Source organism: Crassostrea angulata, chromosome 7, assembly GCF_025612915.1.
Source record: "Crassostrea angulata isolate pt1a10 chromosome 7, ASM2561291v2, whole genome shotgun sequence".
NCBI classification, from domain to species: Eukaryota; Metazoa; Mollusca; class Bivalvia; order Ostreida; family Ostreidae; genus Magallana; species Magallana angulata.
In genome coordinates this window covers 53,341,768-53,360,409 of record NC_069117.1, presented here as the reverse complement: position 1 = coordinate 53,360,409, position 18,642 = coordinate 53,341,768, and the positions used below count along the sequence as shown (strand labels likewise).

General features: G+C 33.4%; 1 protein-coding gene across 1 annotated transcript; it reads left to right on the top strand.

Moving 5' to 3' along the window:
- The first annotated feature begins 242 nt into the window (after positions 1 to 242).
- On the top strand, positions 243 to 13,298 carry LOC128156911 (uncharacterized). The gene is made up of 8 exons (XM_052819243.1): positions 243 to 365; positions 5,141 to 5,250; positions 6,756 to 6,841; positions 9,482 to 9,606; positions 9,957 to 10,139; positions 10,689 to 10,836; positions 11,040 to 12,610; positions 12,782 to 13,298. Exons 2-8 carry the CDS (start codon positions 5,179 to 5,181, stop codon positions 12,832 to 12,834), a joined length of 2,238 nt encoding a protein of 745 aa, XP_052675203.1. The 5' UTR covers positions 243 to 365; positions 5,141 to 5,178; the 3' UTR covers positions 12,835 to 13,298.
- The last annotated feature ends 5,344 nt before the right edge of the window (positions 13,299 to 18,642 follow it).

Here is an 18,642-nt window from a genome sequence, read left to right as displayed (position 1 = left end):
ACTTCGTCCAAAGACCTACCACAGACCTAACTCAGGCTAGTTTTCAAATCAGTGAATTTCACTGATAAAATTTCTCTGATTGAAATTTAAAACCATTTTTTTTTTTCATTTTTTTTTTTTGTATGGTCATTTTGCAAAATGTTTTTCTGTTTTTTATTATGTTCAAAGAAGAGTAACTCTGCGAATAAGATTCCGAACGTCTACTTGTGTTTCGACAACACGAGCCACGAGTTGTTCCGAAGTTGATATTTTCGCGTGAAAAAAGCATGAGATCGGTAATAATGAATGTCCGTCACGGTAAACATGGTAAATGGTATGCCCTAATAAGTTGGTAAAAAGTGCATTTACAACAAACAGGATTTTATGTGAGTATTATAATTCGATTTCACCAGTGTTAGTTGCAATACGTAAGTAAGCCCACGCTTGTCCAGTAGACAATCGCGGGAAAAGCGTCCATACTGTTTACACAGTATGGTGCACGATGCATGTCAAATGTTTACGGTATCATAATGACATTGTTGTGTAGCTTCGTCAGTATTTGAAATGCTCTAGATTGTGCATCTGAAATTGTATTGGAAAGCTTTAACAGATTGAACGGAACAGTTGTGTCTAATGTCTATAGATAATTGACTGCATGTATCCAGATGTATGGCCTGTACTTATAGATGCAGCGTATTGAGTTATTTCCCTTGTGTTCAATTTCCCTGTTGGATATAGTCAATTTTAATATGTCTCTTAATGTTAAAAATTGGTGGAAATTTGTGAAATAATATGTGCAATTCATGCAATTATCTTAGGAGTGTAAAGTGTCATAAGTTAATTACAGCTAGTTTCCTCTTAGACTTGCTCAAACCTCTCTGTTGTTTTGATGTTTTTATATTTTCTTGCAAATTATTCTGTGTTTCAGAAATTTTAATATCTGCTCTTAGTTTACACGATGCGATTTTATAGATCTGCCTTCATACATCATTTCACATCAATCAAATTAAAATTAGAACTTGTTTCCTGGTCCCTGGTTTTACGATACGAAAGAGAATACTAAATAGAAGAGATCTTATACGAAGTTCAAATTTTAATCAGATTAGATTTCACATTTGATTTCAGTGTTTCATTTACAGGATATGATTTGCCAGACATGTAATTCATAAATATTTCCCTCCAATGTTTTGTTGTTTACAATATAACATCAGAAGAATGCTATTGATATCTTATCATATATCTAGCAATTTTTGTGATGATCTATTTTTCGCTTAATTGTTTCATGTCCACTTTTACATTGCAAAATAATCAATACACAGAAATTTTATCCAGTATTTTTTGCTATAAGAAACATTAAAAATCACAAGAAATGTCTGAAAGAAATTAAAAAGTTACACATTTTCCCCATCTAAATTAATCAGTTGCAAAGGTTTGGGAAATGTCCACACTTTAATTGTACTGTAATTAGATGATCTTTCTGACCTTGTTAATGATTGGTCAAAACCTTCTGACTTGCCAGACAGAATAGAGCGTATGAGTATTCCATCTGTTCATATCTGTCTATATTTTCTTATACACAGGATGTGGCAAAGTCAGATTTGAAAAATTGCATGTGTAAATTGGGCATAAATGTTATCAAGCAAATTTTGAGTGACTTGTAAACCCTGCACAGGGCTTATCAACCTCCTAATTAATTCTGTCATCATGCATCCCCCTGACGTAGGTTTTATGACTTTCCCCGAATAAAATTGCCTCCTTCCTAGTGTATCCATTCTCTTACCTCATTAAAATTCCTATCTTTTTTTTTTTGCTCGATCATTTGTCGCTTTTTTTGGAGTTCCTAAGATGGTTTCTGGACTTGCAAAGATAACTGTTGCATCAGAAAAGTCTTGTTATTCACTAAAAAAAATCCTTTTTGTCATGTTTAAATTTTACTCAGTCTTAATTATAACAGAGTTCAATCGGGGAAATGACCAGCACACTGTTTTTTTTATGGTTTGAATGTAATGCTTGGAACAAAAAAAGCCAGGGTCTACCACTTCCACTTAAAGTGAACAAAAAATAGAAAATTTAAAAAACATCATATTTCTGTATTAAGTAAGTAAGTAAATTATTTATTATAGTGACATGTGCATATTATGTACAATTGTGCTGTATGATACAAATTTTATAACAACTACTTGTACATGAATATTGGGCACCCGGCCCATTGGGCCTATAAGTCACCTTGGTAATATTAACAATTATAGTTCATCACGCGTTATACATGGTGTATCAATTATTAACTTATATTTGGGTTATGGTACATATTAAATCACAATGTATACCCTAGAATGAATAAATTATAAAGAAATTGTCTCCAAATTCGGAATGCTTTTACATTATTATTAAATATGAAATATTATTAATTATATTAAATATTAAATATATTAAATAAGCTTCTATTACTTTTCTATGTTTAAATTAATTGTTCAACTTTTTAATAGTTTGAAAATTCCCTTAGTCATACTGTCAACTTATCAACGATTATGCAGCACAACACTGCAGAGCTGTAATATGACCCCCTTACCAACAGTAATCTTGGGTGATTTTGCAAGGATTACAAGTCTCTATGTTTGACATTAACGTATAGACTTGAGCATGTCTAGCATATGAGCAAACCTAAAAACTCTTTCAATCAGTTTCAGAATGCTGTGTTTGGGTGCCCATCTACTTTTTAGCTCACCTGAGCTGAAAGATCAAGTGAGCTTTTCTGATCAAAATTTGTCCGCGTTGTCAGTTGGTGTGGTTGTAAACTTTTCACATTTTCATCTTCTGATCAAGAACCACTGGGCAGATTTCAACCAAACTTGGCACAAAGCATCACTAGGTGAAGGGGATTCAAGTTTGTTCAAATGAAGGGCCACACCCTCTTTCAAGGGGAGATGATTAAGATATATTGAAAATTTGTTGGTATTTTTCAAAAATCTTCTTCTTTTGTTTTGACATTGCATTGACCTATGACTTAGAAATTTCCAGGTTGGCATAGAACTCCAGTCAAGCTCATTGACCTTACTGCCAGGCTATTTGGGGTTTAATATGAGCAACTGCCAAGATTAAGCCAATGGGAAATAATTTGTGGTCTAAAACTAAAGAGATTGGCTATGACCTTCACATTTAAACTTGAAACTTTATTTAAGGTCACTGCACATTCTTTACCCAAAAGCTCTTTGTGTGAAGTATGAGCCAGATACGTCTAAGGGAAGATAAAATATGATCTGAAATTTTTTTTGGCATGATCTGATATGACCTTGACCCTTGACCTAGGGAGGTAATTCAAGATCACTGCACACATTTTGATCAAAAGCACTCTGTGGATGAAATATTAGCCAGATTGGACCAATGGGAGAGAACATATGATCCGGAAAAAGATTTTGCAGATAATTCTGTTATGACCTTAACCTTAGACCTAGAAACTTGGTTCAAGGTCACTGCACACCTTTTACCCAAAGGCACTCTGTAGGTGAAGTGTGAGCTAAATGTGGCCAAGGGGAGAAAAGATGGAGAAAAAAATATGATTCAGGCAAGGATTTTTCAGATAATTCTGCTATGACCTTAATCTTAGACCTAGAAATTGGTTCAAGGTCACTGTACACCCTTAATTCAAAGGCAGTCAGTAGGTTAGATATGAGGCAGATTAGGCCAAAGGGAGAGAAGATATGCCCAGGACAAGTGATCTCTAATGGAAGGACGGATGGAAGAATGGATTGATGGCCACTCTGATAACTATAGGGTGCCTGCAGTCCATAGGGCACCTGCAGAGGGGGGCCCTAATGAAAAAAAAAGTTTATATAACTTACGCCTATTGCTACATGTATATATATATACAGGGACCAACCTAGAGCAAAATTTTAGGGAGACTTCACTTCTCCCTAACAGAAAAATAGAGAGAAGTTTGAGAAATCAGGGAGACTTCCATTACTTGACAACAGCATAATGCTTATGACTCAACTTTTAATAATTTAATTAAATTAGATTAGAAGTCAATAAAAAATAAAACAACTTCTAAAAATTAAAAAAAAATTATCCAATTTATTAAATTTAATTTATTTGATGTATTCATACATTTTATAGATGAAATGTGTTGTAATTGTGTTAGCTAAATGACAAATAAAATCAGTCTCTGTATTTCTGTGTATTTTGGAGGTATTAGTCTAACCCTTTGACCCAATTACAACCGTTATGTAGATGATCTTATTTTTAAAGATAACTGTAAACAAACGGTTTTATGATTGTTTTAGCATTACTTTGGCAGAGTTATTAACTAATTACAAGTTACCAACTAATTGTAACATCAACACTAAAAGAAATAAACATCGGTTGCACAGTATGTGGTTGCATCACCCGTATTTATAACCCCCTATAAAGATAAGACAGCCTTGAGTAATAAATCACAACAGGGGTTAACTGAGACTGTGAAAATGTCTTTAGAATTAGTTAATTATCATTTTATTGCCTTTGGGGTTAATTTACACGATTGTGAACTCATAATACAGGGCGACTTCAACTTCTCTTTCGGAGGAAATTCCGGCGAAGTTACCGATCAAAAAGCGACTATTTCGCCCAAGTCGCCCCCTAGGTTAGTCCTTGATATATTTATCTTTTGCTTACTTTTGCGTGTAGTTCTATGTTCTTTGAACAGCTTATGCTTTCTAATTATATGTAATTTGTATATGTGACATGAAATTTATGACAAGTGATCTCTAATGGAAGGACGGATGGAAGAATGGATTGATGGCCACTCTGATAACTATAGGGTGCCTGCAGTCCATAGGGCACCTGCAGAGGGGGGCCCTAATGAAAAAAAAAGTTTATATAACTTACGCCTATTGCTACATGTATATATATATATATATCTTTTGCTTACTTTTGCGTGTAGTTCTATGTTCTTTGAACAGCTTATGCTTTCTAATTATATGTAATTTGTATATGTGACATGAAATTTCTGCAAGGGGAAATAAAGGCTGATTGAACTTACCTATTATTCCCTCTGGGCTTTAAGTTACAACTTTATAGATAATTATATTGGTAATTTCATCTTATGTATGCAAACAACTCAATGATAAAGGTTATTGATCTTGGATTGAAACAAAAGAATGACTTGTACTGTTGCATTTTGCAGGGTAAATGTTGAAACACAGAAAGTGACAAAGCTACTCCATGATGCCCAGAAGAGAGGCCTATAACCTATATTCAGTTTTTGTGGGACATCTGTCTATGTCAGTGTCAAAGGTAAGTCTATATCTATGTACACATGTAAGGTTTTTTCAGTATTTTGTTTTATTGTATTTGTACATTCCTTATGTAATTTATAGGTGTGATGCTTAACATTTTACATAAATAAAAATTGCTAGCTTTGAAAATGCAAAAGCTAGCTAAGGGCTTCAGCATACTTCTGTACTTTGATGAAATTAGGAAAGAAAAAAAGCTAGCATGGTTACCAGATTAATAGTAGATGTATTTACATAAAGATTATCCTTTTTTGCTACCAGTATTAGATTACTGAGCCAACAAATGATTTTAATGAGTTTATATATTTATTACATCAATTTTCATTATAAATGAACCATTGTTAAGTTTAGAACTAGCTGCAGGACAATAACTCCTGGTCTGAATATGGATGGATGGGAGAGAGAGAAATTAATCAAAGAGGGAGACATACCCATAAAATTGAATATTTATACAAATTTTTCAGGATTTCAGATTTAATCAGTTTTTGCCTGAAATCCTATTTTACAAAACTCATCAAGGCTTTATTGTCTTTATACATGTACCATGTTTCAGTATCACCACACCTTTTAGAACCAAGGAAACATAAAATCTTTGAAACATTACTTAACATAACAAGTTGCTCCATAAAATTAATACTATCTAACCTGATTATTTGCTGCATGTCTATAATGGTATACCCGGTATGTGATGTGTAATATAAATAAAGTTAAATTATATATGTAACTATATGAATTAACTTACCATTTCCCTACCTGGTATTACTGCTTATCTATATATTCATGTACATGTCCCTTTATTTTGCCCTTGTGTATACCTATGCAAGCCAGTGTTTCAATCTGAAGTAGACGAACTAAATGTATATTTACATACCTGTCAAAATGTAGATTGAAATATACACACATAATTGATAACTTAATTTCATTATTTAATCTAAAAATCACATTCCTCAGGTATCTTTAGTTTGTATAAATTGTATGAAAATAATTTATAAAGCTGGTTTCCAGGAAATGAAAGGTGGGTTGAGGTATACAATTTTTTAAAAACTTGTTTGACATTTAAAAAAATGAATATACCAGAATTAAAAAATATATATTTGAAAATATGCTTAGTTTTCTTCTTATCCTATCAAATGAGGATGTATTCTGTACTCGCTATTGAGCACACCCAATTTCCATGATTCTTAACACCCCCCACTCGATGAATTTTACTGTAAAATTCTGAATAAGTAAGTGAATACACTCCAATGTATTAAGGCTGTTTGAGTTTGCTCCAGCATAGTAAAGTAATTTATAGGTTTCCTTTAGCCTTGTTTTAAATTTTGCCCACTTTGCCCAGTTGTCAGTGATGGGATTGAAATCAGGGATAAAAATTTGCCTCTGTACAGTATTTACTTTGGCTTCAGTATACTAGAACATAAATTCTAAGTGACTGATTAGGATAGAAATATGTTGAGATGATGGTACAGTTATATCAGTACAATGTACTAAAATGAGTATGTTTTACAGGCCGAGTTGTTCGAGCTCTTCTCTGGGTGTGGAGAAGTAGAGGATGTTTTTATAGGTGACAGTGGCTCATCACAGTACTCTTACGGGTGAGTGAATTCAATGTACTCTTACGGATGAGTGAATTCAGTGTACTCTTACAGGTGAGTGAATTTAACGAGGCCGAGTACAGAACGAGTACGCACACTTTTGCGCATTGTTTCATTTGTATTGTGACGTCATCTTTTTGCATTGTTGACGACATGGCGTGATAGTTTCAACTGCAGATATTCAGCAAAATTTGTTGAAAATAGCTTGTTTGATGCGTAAAATTGATTTTATATTGTAGAATAAACATAAGTATCTCAAAGTATAAGCTATATTTGGGCTCGTGTCGAAAAAATGAAGAGGGTTCAGCAAGCCTAGCCCTCTCACGTTTTCTTAACCCGCCTAAATATAGCTTAATTCATATATTTCAAGACAGTAACTATGTATTTTATATTAATGACCCTTAATATGTGATGTTATATATTTATTTATTACTTAAATATGTCTGAATGTTTTAATACTACTATAAAGATCATCATTTCCGTCTTTGTCAAATAAAAAATAGCCATTATCTGACAAATCGGGCATACAAAAACAACTTTGAAAAGACCCCTGGAACAAACCAGGAGGTAAAAGGGTTTTTTTATTTGACCATTTGATGCCTTTTAGCAATAACTTTAATATATGAAATCCCTAGGGCAGGAGTTTAAAAAAAATTTAAAAAATTGATACATTTCAAGCAAAATCCCATGGGGTCCTATGTTAAAAATTAACAAACTTTGAGATTACCCCTTAAACAAACGGTGTGGTAAATGTCTTTATTTTTATACCCCCGCAAACGAAGTTTAGGGGGGTATATTGGTTTCACCCTGTCCGTCTGTCTGTAGACGCAACTTTGTCCCCCCTATAGAATTTTTTATTACTGCATGGAACAGTTTGAAAATTTGTACATATGTTGAACACCATCTGAAGATGTGCACCTGCCATTTTTTTTCAAGATCAGACAAGATTTAATGATTTTATGACAGTATTCATTTTCCTTATTCTATATATTGTACACTAATGTTGAAAAGTAAGGGAGGTAATCCTTACAGATTTTATTAATTAATTAATAGAAAACACTCTAAAATATATTTATATAAATACATCCAGATGGAGTTTTTTGTCTTTATGTCTTAATTAATAAAAAAAAATTATTTTTTATAAGTATTCTATCAACTGACAATGCAAAGTTTTTGTTTGTCAATGATAAATTCTTAGGAGCTAATGAGAACATCAAAGACAAGTGTGGCTGAATTCATTTGTCCCAAGGGAGCCATTATCTGAGCCATGGCTCAGATGGAGCATGTGTTATGGGGAAATTGATAATCTGTAAAATGGGTGATGGTTTTGGGGCTATTTTAAAACTGTTTCATGTAAACCAAAAGGTCTATCATTATAAGGAAATAAATACTATAATTATTAATAAAGAAGTTAAACTATTTTTAGAGGTTGTTTAAATTTATTTGTCAAGTAATTTGATGAAGTGACCCTATTGGGCATTAATTTAAATGAAATTCAAAATTACTGATATGATTGTAGTGTTTTGGCAATTTTAAAATTGTTTGTAATATTAAATTTTCTTTTTTACATATTTTTACATAGTATGGTAATTATGGTAATGTTTTGGGAGTTTATTAAATTTAACAAGCTCATCAAAGAAAATCATAGTCCTATGGGATCAGTTTTCTGATATGGAGTTCAATTGTGCCATAGGAGAAAGTGAGGAAAATTTGAAACAACTAATTGCATCTGTCAAGACTCTTATTAAAAAGATATTGAAAGTTTTATCAACAGAAGAGCATTGCTTGGCTACCAGTATTTCTATTCACTGCAAAGGGAGGGGTTATTGTCATTTTGTTGGTTTTTCTTTAAATTAATTAAATTAAAAAAATATATCATCAAATACATACATTTGTAAATGTATTACTGTTATAGATATGTATTTACAGTGAAATTCTGACAATTTTGATTTTAATTTTTCTTTGTTAACTATTTTTTTTTTTTTTACAATTCTAGAATTTTTTTTTTGTATGTGTTCCAAACCTTAATTATTATTCAATTCAATTATTTGTCCCATTTGAAATTAGCCTAGCGGGGGTATTAGTCCCATTAGGACAGTTCTAGTTTATCTTAAAATATAATTATATCAGTAGAAATTGATGTAAAAAATTTTATTCAAAAATCTAGAGCAGAAAAAATTAGACCCAGCCTCATTAATGTACAGATTGAAACAACTTACAGATTTGTGTATAGCTCTGTACTGTACTACCCTTTTAGAGCCATTTATCTAGAGCATGCACAGACTTTGGGCAGTACGTGTCAAAGTTAAATTTGATGAAGGTGGGGTCTACTCATTGTTAACTGTCCAGTCATTGGCCAATAAATATGAAAACATTAAACACATTGACTCTTGTCCGACTGTTTTTGGTCAGAGCAGTACATTTTACTGTTAATTAAAACACGGTCAATTTCAGTTGATAGAGCAGATTTCGAAAAAACTTTTCAATTTTGACAGTGTATGAATATTGGTGAGCTTTTACAATGGGAATGTGTTTTTCGTATTGATCTAAGAATCCTTGCTCTTTGAGAGATATGTTCAGTACTGTAGGCGAGCCTTTGCCTTTTATAAGGGTTTCAGAAAATGCTCTTTTTTGCTGCAGGTTTGTACGCTTTAGGGAAGTTGAGTCTGTCTACAAAGCAGTGAAAACTCTACACAGATGGCCTCTGAAGGGAGTTAAACTTGTGGTGGATATTGCTAAAGATACAGGAGACAAAATAAAAAAAGGTGAGGTATTGTAAATATATCGATAAAGATACGGAAGAAGGAATAAAGAAAGGTGAGATATTCATAATTGGTCTTACTTTGAGATGGAGTGGAATATTTCATTTTGAAAAGACTTAATAAATAATCTTTTTAGATGCAGTGTATGCAAACAAATCAGAAGAATGACAATATAATATCACCAAACTGACTCTACTTTCTACAAATATATTTACTATAAATGAACATTGATTGAATATTGCATTTACCAGACTTTTAAATACATATGTCATGAACCATATTTTTATGGTATATCTGGTACTATTTCATTTTATCCTTTAATTTACTTTTACTTTACTCTCTCCTTTTTGCAGAAGGGGAAGTTAAAATTAATATAGACAAGTTGTCATCGAGTTCATCACTGAGTGCCCCTCTGGTGAGGGATCGTCTTTACACGGGGACCAAGTCCAGCATTATCCAGGATGTCGTACAGTTAGGGAGACTCAAGGAAACTTATGCCTCCTTGTCAGTGGAAGCAAAACAGCATACTGGGGCCTGTAAGTCTGATGTATCATTTCATTTTAATCTAGAAATGCAATGCATATTCAGACACCGTTAACATTGAAAGTTTTAAATACAAGATTTATTACTTCTTAACATTTAATGGTACCGGTACGTTAAATTATTTTATGTACAAAATTTGCGGAGCATTCCAATTAGTGGGGTTTCTCTGTACATTGTTAATTTCCCTTTGGGGTACCCCATATTTATTTACCAATAAGATTGCAGTATCATTTCATTTTAATCTAGAAATGCAATGCATAGTCAGACACCGCTAACATTGAAAGTTTCAATTGTCTTTGCAAAGACATTTTATATCCAAGATTTATTACTTAGAATTTTTTCATTAACCTAGAATTGTGTAATCGATAAGAAATAGGGGGGAAAAATCCACATTTACAGACAATTCGCTACGGCCATTTCAATAACCATTTATTTCTTTGCCAAAAAAAGGTCTCAAGAATTTGTACAAGTTATGCATGTATGTGAATATGCCGTAATTCTCGATTCAGGAGATGATTCCATTTTGTCATTGTACTTTGTAGTTTCTGGCCACAAGTCATTAAGTGTCACGGACATAGAGACTTTCATGGAGGATGTTGAGCAGAGTAATGGAATAAAATCAGATTGTTATGAGGGAAAAATTCACAGTGATGTCACCCCAGACTCTGTGTATCAGGCACTGCTCAATAGGTAACATTTTATGGAGTGACTGTCCAGTAATCTACTTGGATAGTGATATGTTTACGTTAATATGCCGAGTTATTTTAGTCATTCTACGTTGACTGGTACAGCTAGTTCATTATACAATTGTTAATATTTATGAAATGAACTACTTAATGATTATTTCTCTAAAAGTTTTGTAAAATATTTGGTAAATAAATTCAATGTTTCAGTGATGACATGGATCCAGCATTTGGGATGCAGAGATCGAATCAGTTCCTGTCAGCACTGAGAGTGGTGATGGGAAATGTGGCTTCTTTTCTGAAGGACCATGAACTGCTGTCTTCTGAAGCTGGGGAAATGTTTGACCTGTGCAACAGGGAGGAGCAGAATGAAGAGGAGGAAGAAGAGGAGAAGTATGAAGAGGAGTCTTCCAGTGGGAGTAGTTCATCACACAGCCAGAGGAAGGCGTACAGGGACTCTGGATTTGAGTCTGAGCTAGAAACCAAGCCCAGAGAACCAGAGAGCTCGGAATCAGAGCTGTGTCCAGTATTTGATAATCTAACATCTCCCAATCAGGAAGGCCCAAAATCTAGTCCACATCTTCAAAAGGAGATTATCCAATCCCAGAGCAGTAAATGTTCATCCTCTGAACCTGAAAGCATGGAAGATCTTAAACAATTTGAAGATGATACACAGAAGTCAGGAGAAAGAAGATCTGACTGGGTGCTGGAAGAACCAGAACAGAAGACATTTAAATCACTGGTAGAACTTATACCAATGAAGCAGAATAGTATTGAAAAAGTGAAAGAAATGGTAAACCCAGAATTGCATGGTGTACAATTAAGAGCTGACAGTATTCTGAAAAAGGAAAAAGCAAACAAACCTTATGATGTATTGGACACAGATACTCCTATGGTGAAACAAGCAGATATTCGAGTTGAAGAAGAAAACGCTGTGTCTTCAGTCAGTGGCTTGTCATCTTCCACAGGCTCATCTCAAAGCACAAAGTTACAAAGGTCCAATTACTACAGACCATTGTCTCCTGTAGCACCAGACCTTTCAATCATTTCTTCAGCTCTTCATTCCAAACCATCTAAGCCATACTCAGGTGTTCAATGCAGCAACAATACATTAGTTACTTGTCGTCCAAAATCCATACCTATCGTTGAGCCTATTGTAGACAGATTACCCAATGCCATCTCGTCACCAATCACTGAGTCGTTTTATGTAGATACATCACCCGTCACCAGTTCATCACCACTCATCAATCCCTTGTATGAAGATGAATCATCCACCTCAGTTTTGTTGAATGAAAAGCATGAACTGTCCCCACCAAATGTCCCTAATCATCATGTTAATTCAGCACCACCTATTAATGACTTTGTCTCAAAAACAGATTCCTCAGAGATTTCTGTCAACCAAGAGAGTAGAGATGTTCAAACCAGTACCTCCATTCGGCGTCCAGTTTTTCACAAGAGTATCTCTGATTCCTGTGTTACCAGTCTTCAAAACTACACAAGGTCTCCCCCAGATGATGGGACATCCAAGACTTCCAGAAATCCAGAGTTGGAGGCTTTTCAAAGACTTGATCTTTCAGAGTTGTTTGTGTCTTGTAACGGTAAAAAGCAAGGAGTGAACACCAAACAATTGTGCTTGAATGATATGTTTAGATCATGCAATGGCAAGAAATGGGAACTGCCTGTTGAGAATCAACTCTGTCTTCATGCAAAAATAGATGCACCTCAGAAACACCTTCCTAAAGGTGTGTCATTTGAAGAATGCCAGAGGAACTCGGAGACAGGTAGGGGTTTTCTTTGAATATCAACATATTAAAAGTTCCACCTAATATGTACATGTATTTAGCATTGACTTTTAATTTCAATGGAATTATGTCAAGTGTGTACATTTTATGAAGGGGATAACTAATGCTGTGCTAAATTTTTAAGCTAGAGCAATGTAATATATCTTGCAGTTAAACTTGGGCGGGGACGAGGCCTTGATTCACTGAGGAAGACTTTGAAGTAATATCTCCGAAGGTGATTTCACAGAAGCATCCAGATTTTGCAGCTAAACAATAAAGAAGATTGTGATTTTTAAGAGATTTAAAGAAAGAGCTGAATGTCGATGTAGTCCTGTTGGGAAAATTTTAAAATATTGTTATGTTGATGTATAAAAGTTCACATACTTTTAAACAGTCAAAAACAGGATGTCATCAAATATAGAACGTTTTTTTTAAATGAAGTCAGAGTCAAGAGTTTTGATATTTAAAAATATTTCAATAGTCCCTCTGAGCTTCATTAGTCTGTGTTATACTGTTATCCTCTCTGATGGGTTTCTTTTTTACTTAAAAAAAAAATACTGGTAAGAATTATTTAATATTTTAATGTTTTCACAATAGTTACAAGATATAAAGTGAATAAATGATAGTATGTACATGTATGCTATTATTTTTACTACATTAGTATACTAATTATTAAAGTAAAATTTCTTTTTTACAATCGATTTCAAACAGGTGGTAAAATTTCTCTTCTGGATGAAAAGTTTTACGCCTGTCATTGAACAATAGCATTGCAAAAGGTAACGCCCACCGATCCCGAAGAAAGCAAAAACGATTCACCCACTGGAACGTATAAGGAACTGATGACGTCTTCTAGTCCACTCAGTGTATAAAAAAAAAAATTAAAGTTTCGGTGAAAACGGTAAATAAAATCTGGCAAAGTTTTGTTGAGCACGGAACATGCACCGAAAAAATGCGAAACATAAGCGGACCACGTAAACTTACGGAACCAGACATAGATTTATTGAATGTTTAAAGCGAGAAACTCCGTCCATGTCATGCAAAGAAATTCAAGAAAAACTAAGAAGATATTCCCCCGTGTCTGGAGAGGTATCTCTACCAACTATTAACCGTTGTATATTGAAAAACCTAAAATTCACATACAAAAGGCTAAAGTACTCTCGCAGTGAAAGGTTTACAAATGATAACATGATTTATAGTCAAGCTTACATTGACTTTTGCCAAACAAAAAACACAAAACAAATTAAATTTATGTACGAAAGTGGTTTCAAACTTACAAACGCAAATCGCACATACGGTCACTCTCGGAGGGGGGGGGGGCGTGTGTTGAAATAGGCAGGTTTGTAAAAGACAGAAACTTAACGCTAAATTTATCAATAGGGAAAGACTGCGTGCTTTATTACAATTTTGTCGGTGGCTCTTCAAATATGTATACATATTCAAATTTTTGGGAAGAAGCGGCTCAGAATCAAGACGAGTATGGCAGAGCAGTTCTCATTCCAGGAGATTTTGTTGTCGTCGATAATTGTCCGATACACAGAAACAATTCAGAAAGAGTTCTTCGTCTTTATTTCGGAATGCAGGGTGTGCAGTACGGATTTCTACCTGTATATTCGCCTGATTTTAACCCAGTTGAAAATTGTTTTCTTAAACTTAAAAAAATATTATCGCAAGAAATATATTTACCATATTTACACTTAAATCTATAATTTGCCATAACACAAGCCTTGAAGGAAATTTCATCGAATGATATCAGGCAGTTTTACCGCCAAACAGGATATCTCAATGTATGACAATGCAATTTGATTGTGTAATTCGTGTACATGTACAGTCAGGTATATCGGTACATGTATATCAATATTTTTCATAAAAGTGCACTGAAAATAAAAATGAAACCTAAGAATTGTTTATTTGTACTTGTTATTATCAATTTATTCATTAACTTCGAAAACTTGCACTTGTTCATGTTTTTGAGAATTGTCTTTAACACACACAGATGAACGCACATGCGTGCGTGTGTGTGTGTGTGTGTGTGTGTGTGTGTGTGTGTGTGTGTGTGTGTGTGAAAATGTATTACAGGAGTTTGTGTATTGAACACGTTCAAGTGGGTGTATACAGTCAATCGGTTTTGCTTTCTTCGGGATCGGTGGGCATTACCTTTTGCAATGCTATTGTTCAATGACAGGCGTAAACCTTTTCATCCAGAAGAGAAATTTTACCACCTGTTTGAAATCGATTGTATGTCAGCATAATTATATTTCTTTTCATTGTTTATAATAATGGTTTTAAACTTTTAAAAGCTCTTTTAAAATTCTGTTTGGCACTAGGTTTTAGATGTTATGAGCTAAATTATATTATTAATAGTAAAACAAAAATACATGTACCTGGTATTTATATAACTTATAGGGTCTACTTTCTTGTGATTCATATTTTATGTTTTAAACAGCATTTTTAGAAGAGTTTTAAAAGAAAGTCAAGAAGACTTTTTCACATTTACCCAATTGGAGAAGTTTTTAAAACATTTAATGATTGTGATGTATGTGTAGATTATAATGTACATGTATATATAGCATTACATCATTTTTGTCCTCCTGGTGTTACCTTGTAAATTACCCTATGTACCTTCTTCCTGATGGCATATATGGCAGAAAAGCTGGGACTCTTGAAAAAAAAAGAACTTTTTTTATCTATAAAAGATAAAAGTTAAAGGCTTTATATAAATATTCGACACACAAGATGCATTTGGCAATAAATAGTTGTATGTATTGCATTCTCTTTGATGGCTTTGTCTTTGCATATACATACATGCATTTTTACTGCCCTTGTTCACAAGGGAGTGTTGTATTAGCTGCTCTGTAGGATCTGGGCATAAAAGTTTAGATTGGTTATCAAACCAAATTTTTTCACACAGAGAGATAAAGAACTGCAGCTGGTGCTGTACTTACTGCTGCACTACCTTGTACCAACCAAGATTTGTCATTCATAGCAATCAATTAACAAAGATATAATATTTTATGTGGAGGAATACTGGAAATTTTACATGTGAGACCTAAGGTAAAAAAAAATAGTCTGAATAAAGACTCTGTCATGAATATTGGCCCAGAGTTTGTCATATAGAACGAGTGTCTTTTTATGCCAGAGCGTAATTACAATTTATTAAGGTGTTAAATTTTTTGATGGACACCATCTTTCTTTTTCTTCTCTATGTGGTGATGTATTAATTTTTTGTGACTGGTACATGACAAATGATAAATATCTAGAATTGTTTACGTATGTATTGGGGGTTTTGAACTAAAGAGATGTTTTTATAATTGTTTGTTAATAACAGAACACCCTCACATTGTTTCAAGGTTTAGTTGTAGAACTGAGAGTGAAAATGTATTTGGAGGAAAGTCCTGTTTCAAACATGTTATGTTAGCTCAGTAAGGCTAACACAGTCAATTAATAATCCCCTAGAGTCTTGAGGGTTGAACAAAGAACAGTCATGTATGTAACATGATTTGTAATGTCTTTATGGGTTTATCTTTTAAGTGTAAGAGGTTGTAATGTATAATTGTTTACTGGTCCGCATCTTTGCAAGCCTGTACTCTACACCATGGCTTGTGAAGATGACTGGCCCATTGAGGAATGTGTTCACAGAAGGTTTTGACCAAAGTTAATCATTTGTTAGAATAGACATGTTTGTTAATTACTACATGCCAGTGATGCCAAGTAATCCAGGTGTTTTTATTTTTACAATGAGTGCCTCTTACATGGTTTATGAGAATGTTTGTGAAATGTCTTCTTATACATATAAACAATTAAGGCGGGAATGTGACAAGTTATTACTTCCCTTAACATGTAACAAAGTATTGCGTAATCATTGATATACTGACAAGGACAGTTATATATACAGGAAATGTATATATATTTTATGCATGTACTAACATTACAGTAGTTGATTAGTAGTCTAGAGTAGAAAACGTTCTATTACAGAAAATGGTCGGACAGAAATGTGACAGGACGAAATATTAAACATTGAATGGCAAGGACTGTGTGAATGAAAAGTCTAAAAGTCTTGTTTTTAACACAACTTGATAAAGTTTTAGTTGTCCTAGATTTGTCTGAATGAAATGTAAGTTGTGCAATAGAGTGGGTATATAGTAAACGGTGCTTAATCAAGAACTGGTATCTGAGCTCAGGTTTGTGCGAACATAGCCTATAGACTGATGGTGCTGAACTGTTGAGTTTTAACAGTTATTCCTTGTTGAACAACCATTATGTAGTTGACACCGGTAGACTTACCTGTACGTAACCTTTTTAGCGCTCTTTATATCTTGCATGATATACGTTTCGGAATTATATGACTGTATGTACTTATAAGCAAAGTGTATCTATATTACACTGTGTTAGTAAAACATTTTAAAGTCAATATATATGAATTCTCTGTACATTCTACTAATTTCTTAAGAAGTAATTTTTGGTATTTTGGTTACAAGTGTTTTTTAATGTTTGTCGGAAACCTAGATTTAAAGAAGGTTAAGCTTCATTAGATTCGATGAGCCATACATAATTCATGGAAGATATCATTCTGTACATATATTCATGTATTTCATATATTACCATATTTCATATATATCTTATATTTTATATGGCATATTTTAGATTTATCCTCTTATAACTGTTGACTACACACTGCTGTCTAGATTGTGTAGAAAATAAAAACTTCACTATCGGTATTGTCAAACCCTCGTAAACAACGAATTTTAAAAGAATAATTACAAGAACTTAATTTTAACATCCTCGCAAGCCAAAGGTTTACGGTCCACCCTGCTTTCTATAATTCCCATATATGCCAATGGGAAGCAAAGTGGACCGAAAACCATTGGCTTGCGAATATGCTTTATTATTGGGTTTTTAAAAAGTGTTTTACAATGTTAAAGAGTGCCACATTGTTGTTGTTGATGACTGAGGCATTGTTATTGTGTTCTCGTGTTTTACCCCGTCTGTTAGTTGTTTTATGGAGAGATTGGGGAAAAACAGAAATATATGTCATACAAACTTTACAAGATGTCCCACCATCATGAATAATTCCAGAGTTATTTTGTTTGATTGGCTGTTTGTAAGCCTTTGATTTTGTATTCGCTTTTAGAATGTTATTAGATATCATATACTCGTGTACTCAACAATGATCAAAACAGTTTGTGTTCAAGAAATCGCCATTTTCCATGTTATATTTGTACAATATTGTTAATAAAGTTTACTTTTTAATCTTTATGGAGTTTTTCAATTTATATGAAATTCAAGAATTTAGGACAATTCTAAACAAAACTATATTTACATCTACCATGTATAATTTCCTCTTTTTCTTACGGAACAATAAAGTCAATTCATAGCTCTATAGAAACAGCTAAACTGAAATTTACTCGCCCCATTTATCGATTGGTGGAAATCTACATCGACTGAAACTAAGAGGGCTGAAATTGACGCGCCCTGTTTATCGATTGGTCTGAATCTACAGCTCACGGACTGAATGAAATAAACATGATGATGCCAGACTCAAAGTCTCACAAGAGACGATTTGGCTGTTTCTTTTAGCTAACGTACTATGTACATTAACAGTAATTTAGTGAATTTTACTAACTTTTCATAATCAATTTTATTATTAAATAGTTAAAGAAAGATGTTAATATAAACAATAAAATGCTTTCGTTGATGATTCATGCGGGTTATGAAGGTAGCGATCATTGCAGGAAAAATTAACATAACCCGTAGCGGGTTATGTATTTTTCCTGCAATGTCGCTACCTTCATATTCCGGATGAATCGCCAAGGAAAGCATTTTATTGTTTAAATAAATCACTAGAACTTTGTAAATATTATAATTAATGAATGTGACTTCTGGATTGTTGTTCCCGCTTTAGATTTTTGTTGCCGCTTTAGATTATTGTAATTATTAATTTCCTTAAAGATGACATGAATTCATAAATACGCATTATTTCCCTTTTATCTTCGACTACCGCCATATTAGTTGTCGATTTATATTGTTCTGCTCAT

Excerpts from the sequence above, each read along its gene's own strand:
- LOC128156911 (XM_052819243.1), top strand. The coding sequence starts at position 5,179 with ATGATGCCCAGAAGAGAGGCCTATAACCTATATTCAGTTTTTGTGGGA. Across the intron at positions 10,140-10,688 it reads AAAACAGCATACTGGGGCCT|TTTCTGGCCACAAGTCATTA; the intron begins GTAAGTCTGATG and ends TGTACTTTGTAG. Across the intron at positions 10,837-11,039 it reads TATCAGGCACTGCTCAATAG|TGATGACATGGATCCAGCAT; the intron begins GTAACATTTTAT and ends TCAATGTTTCAG.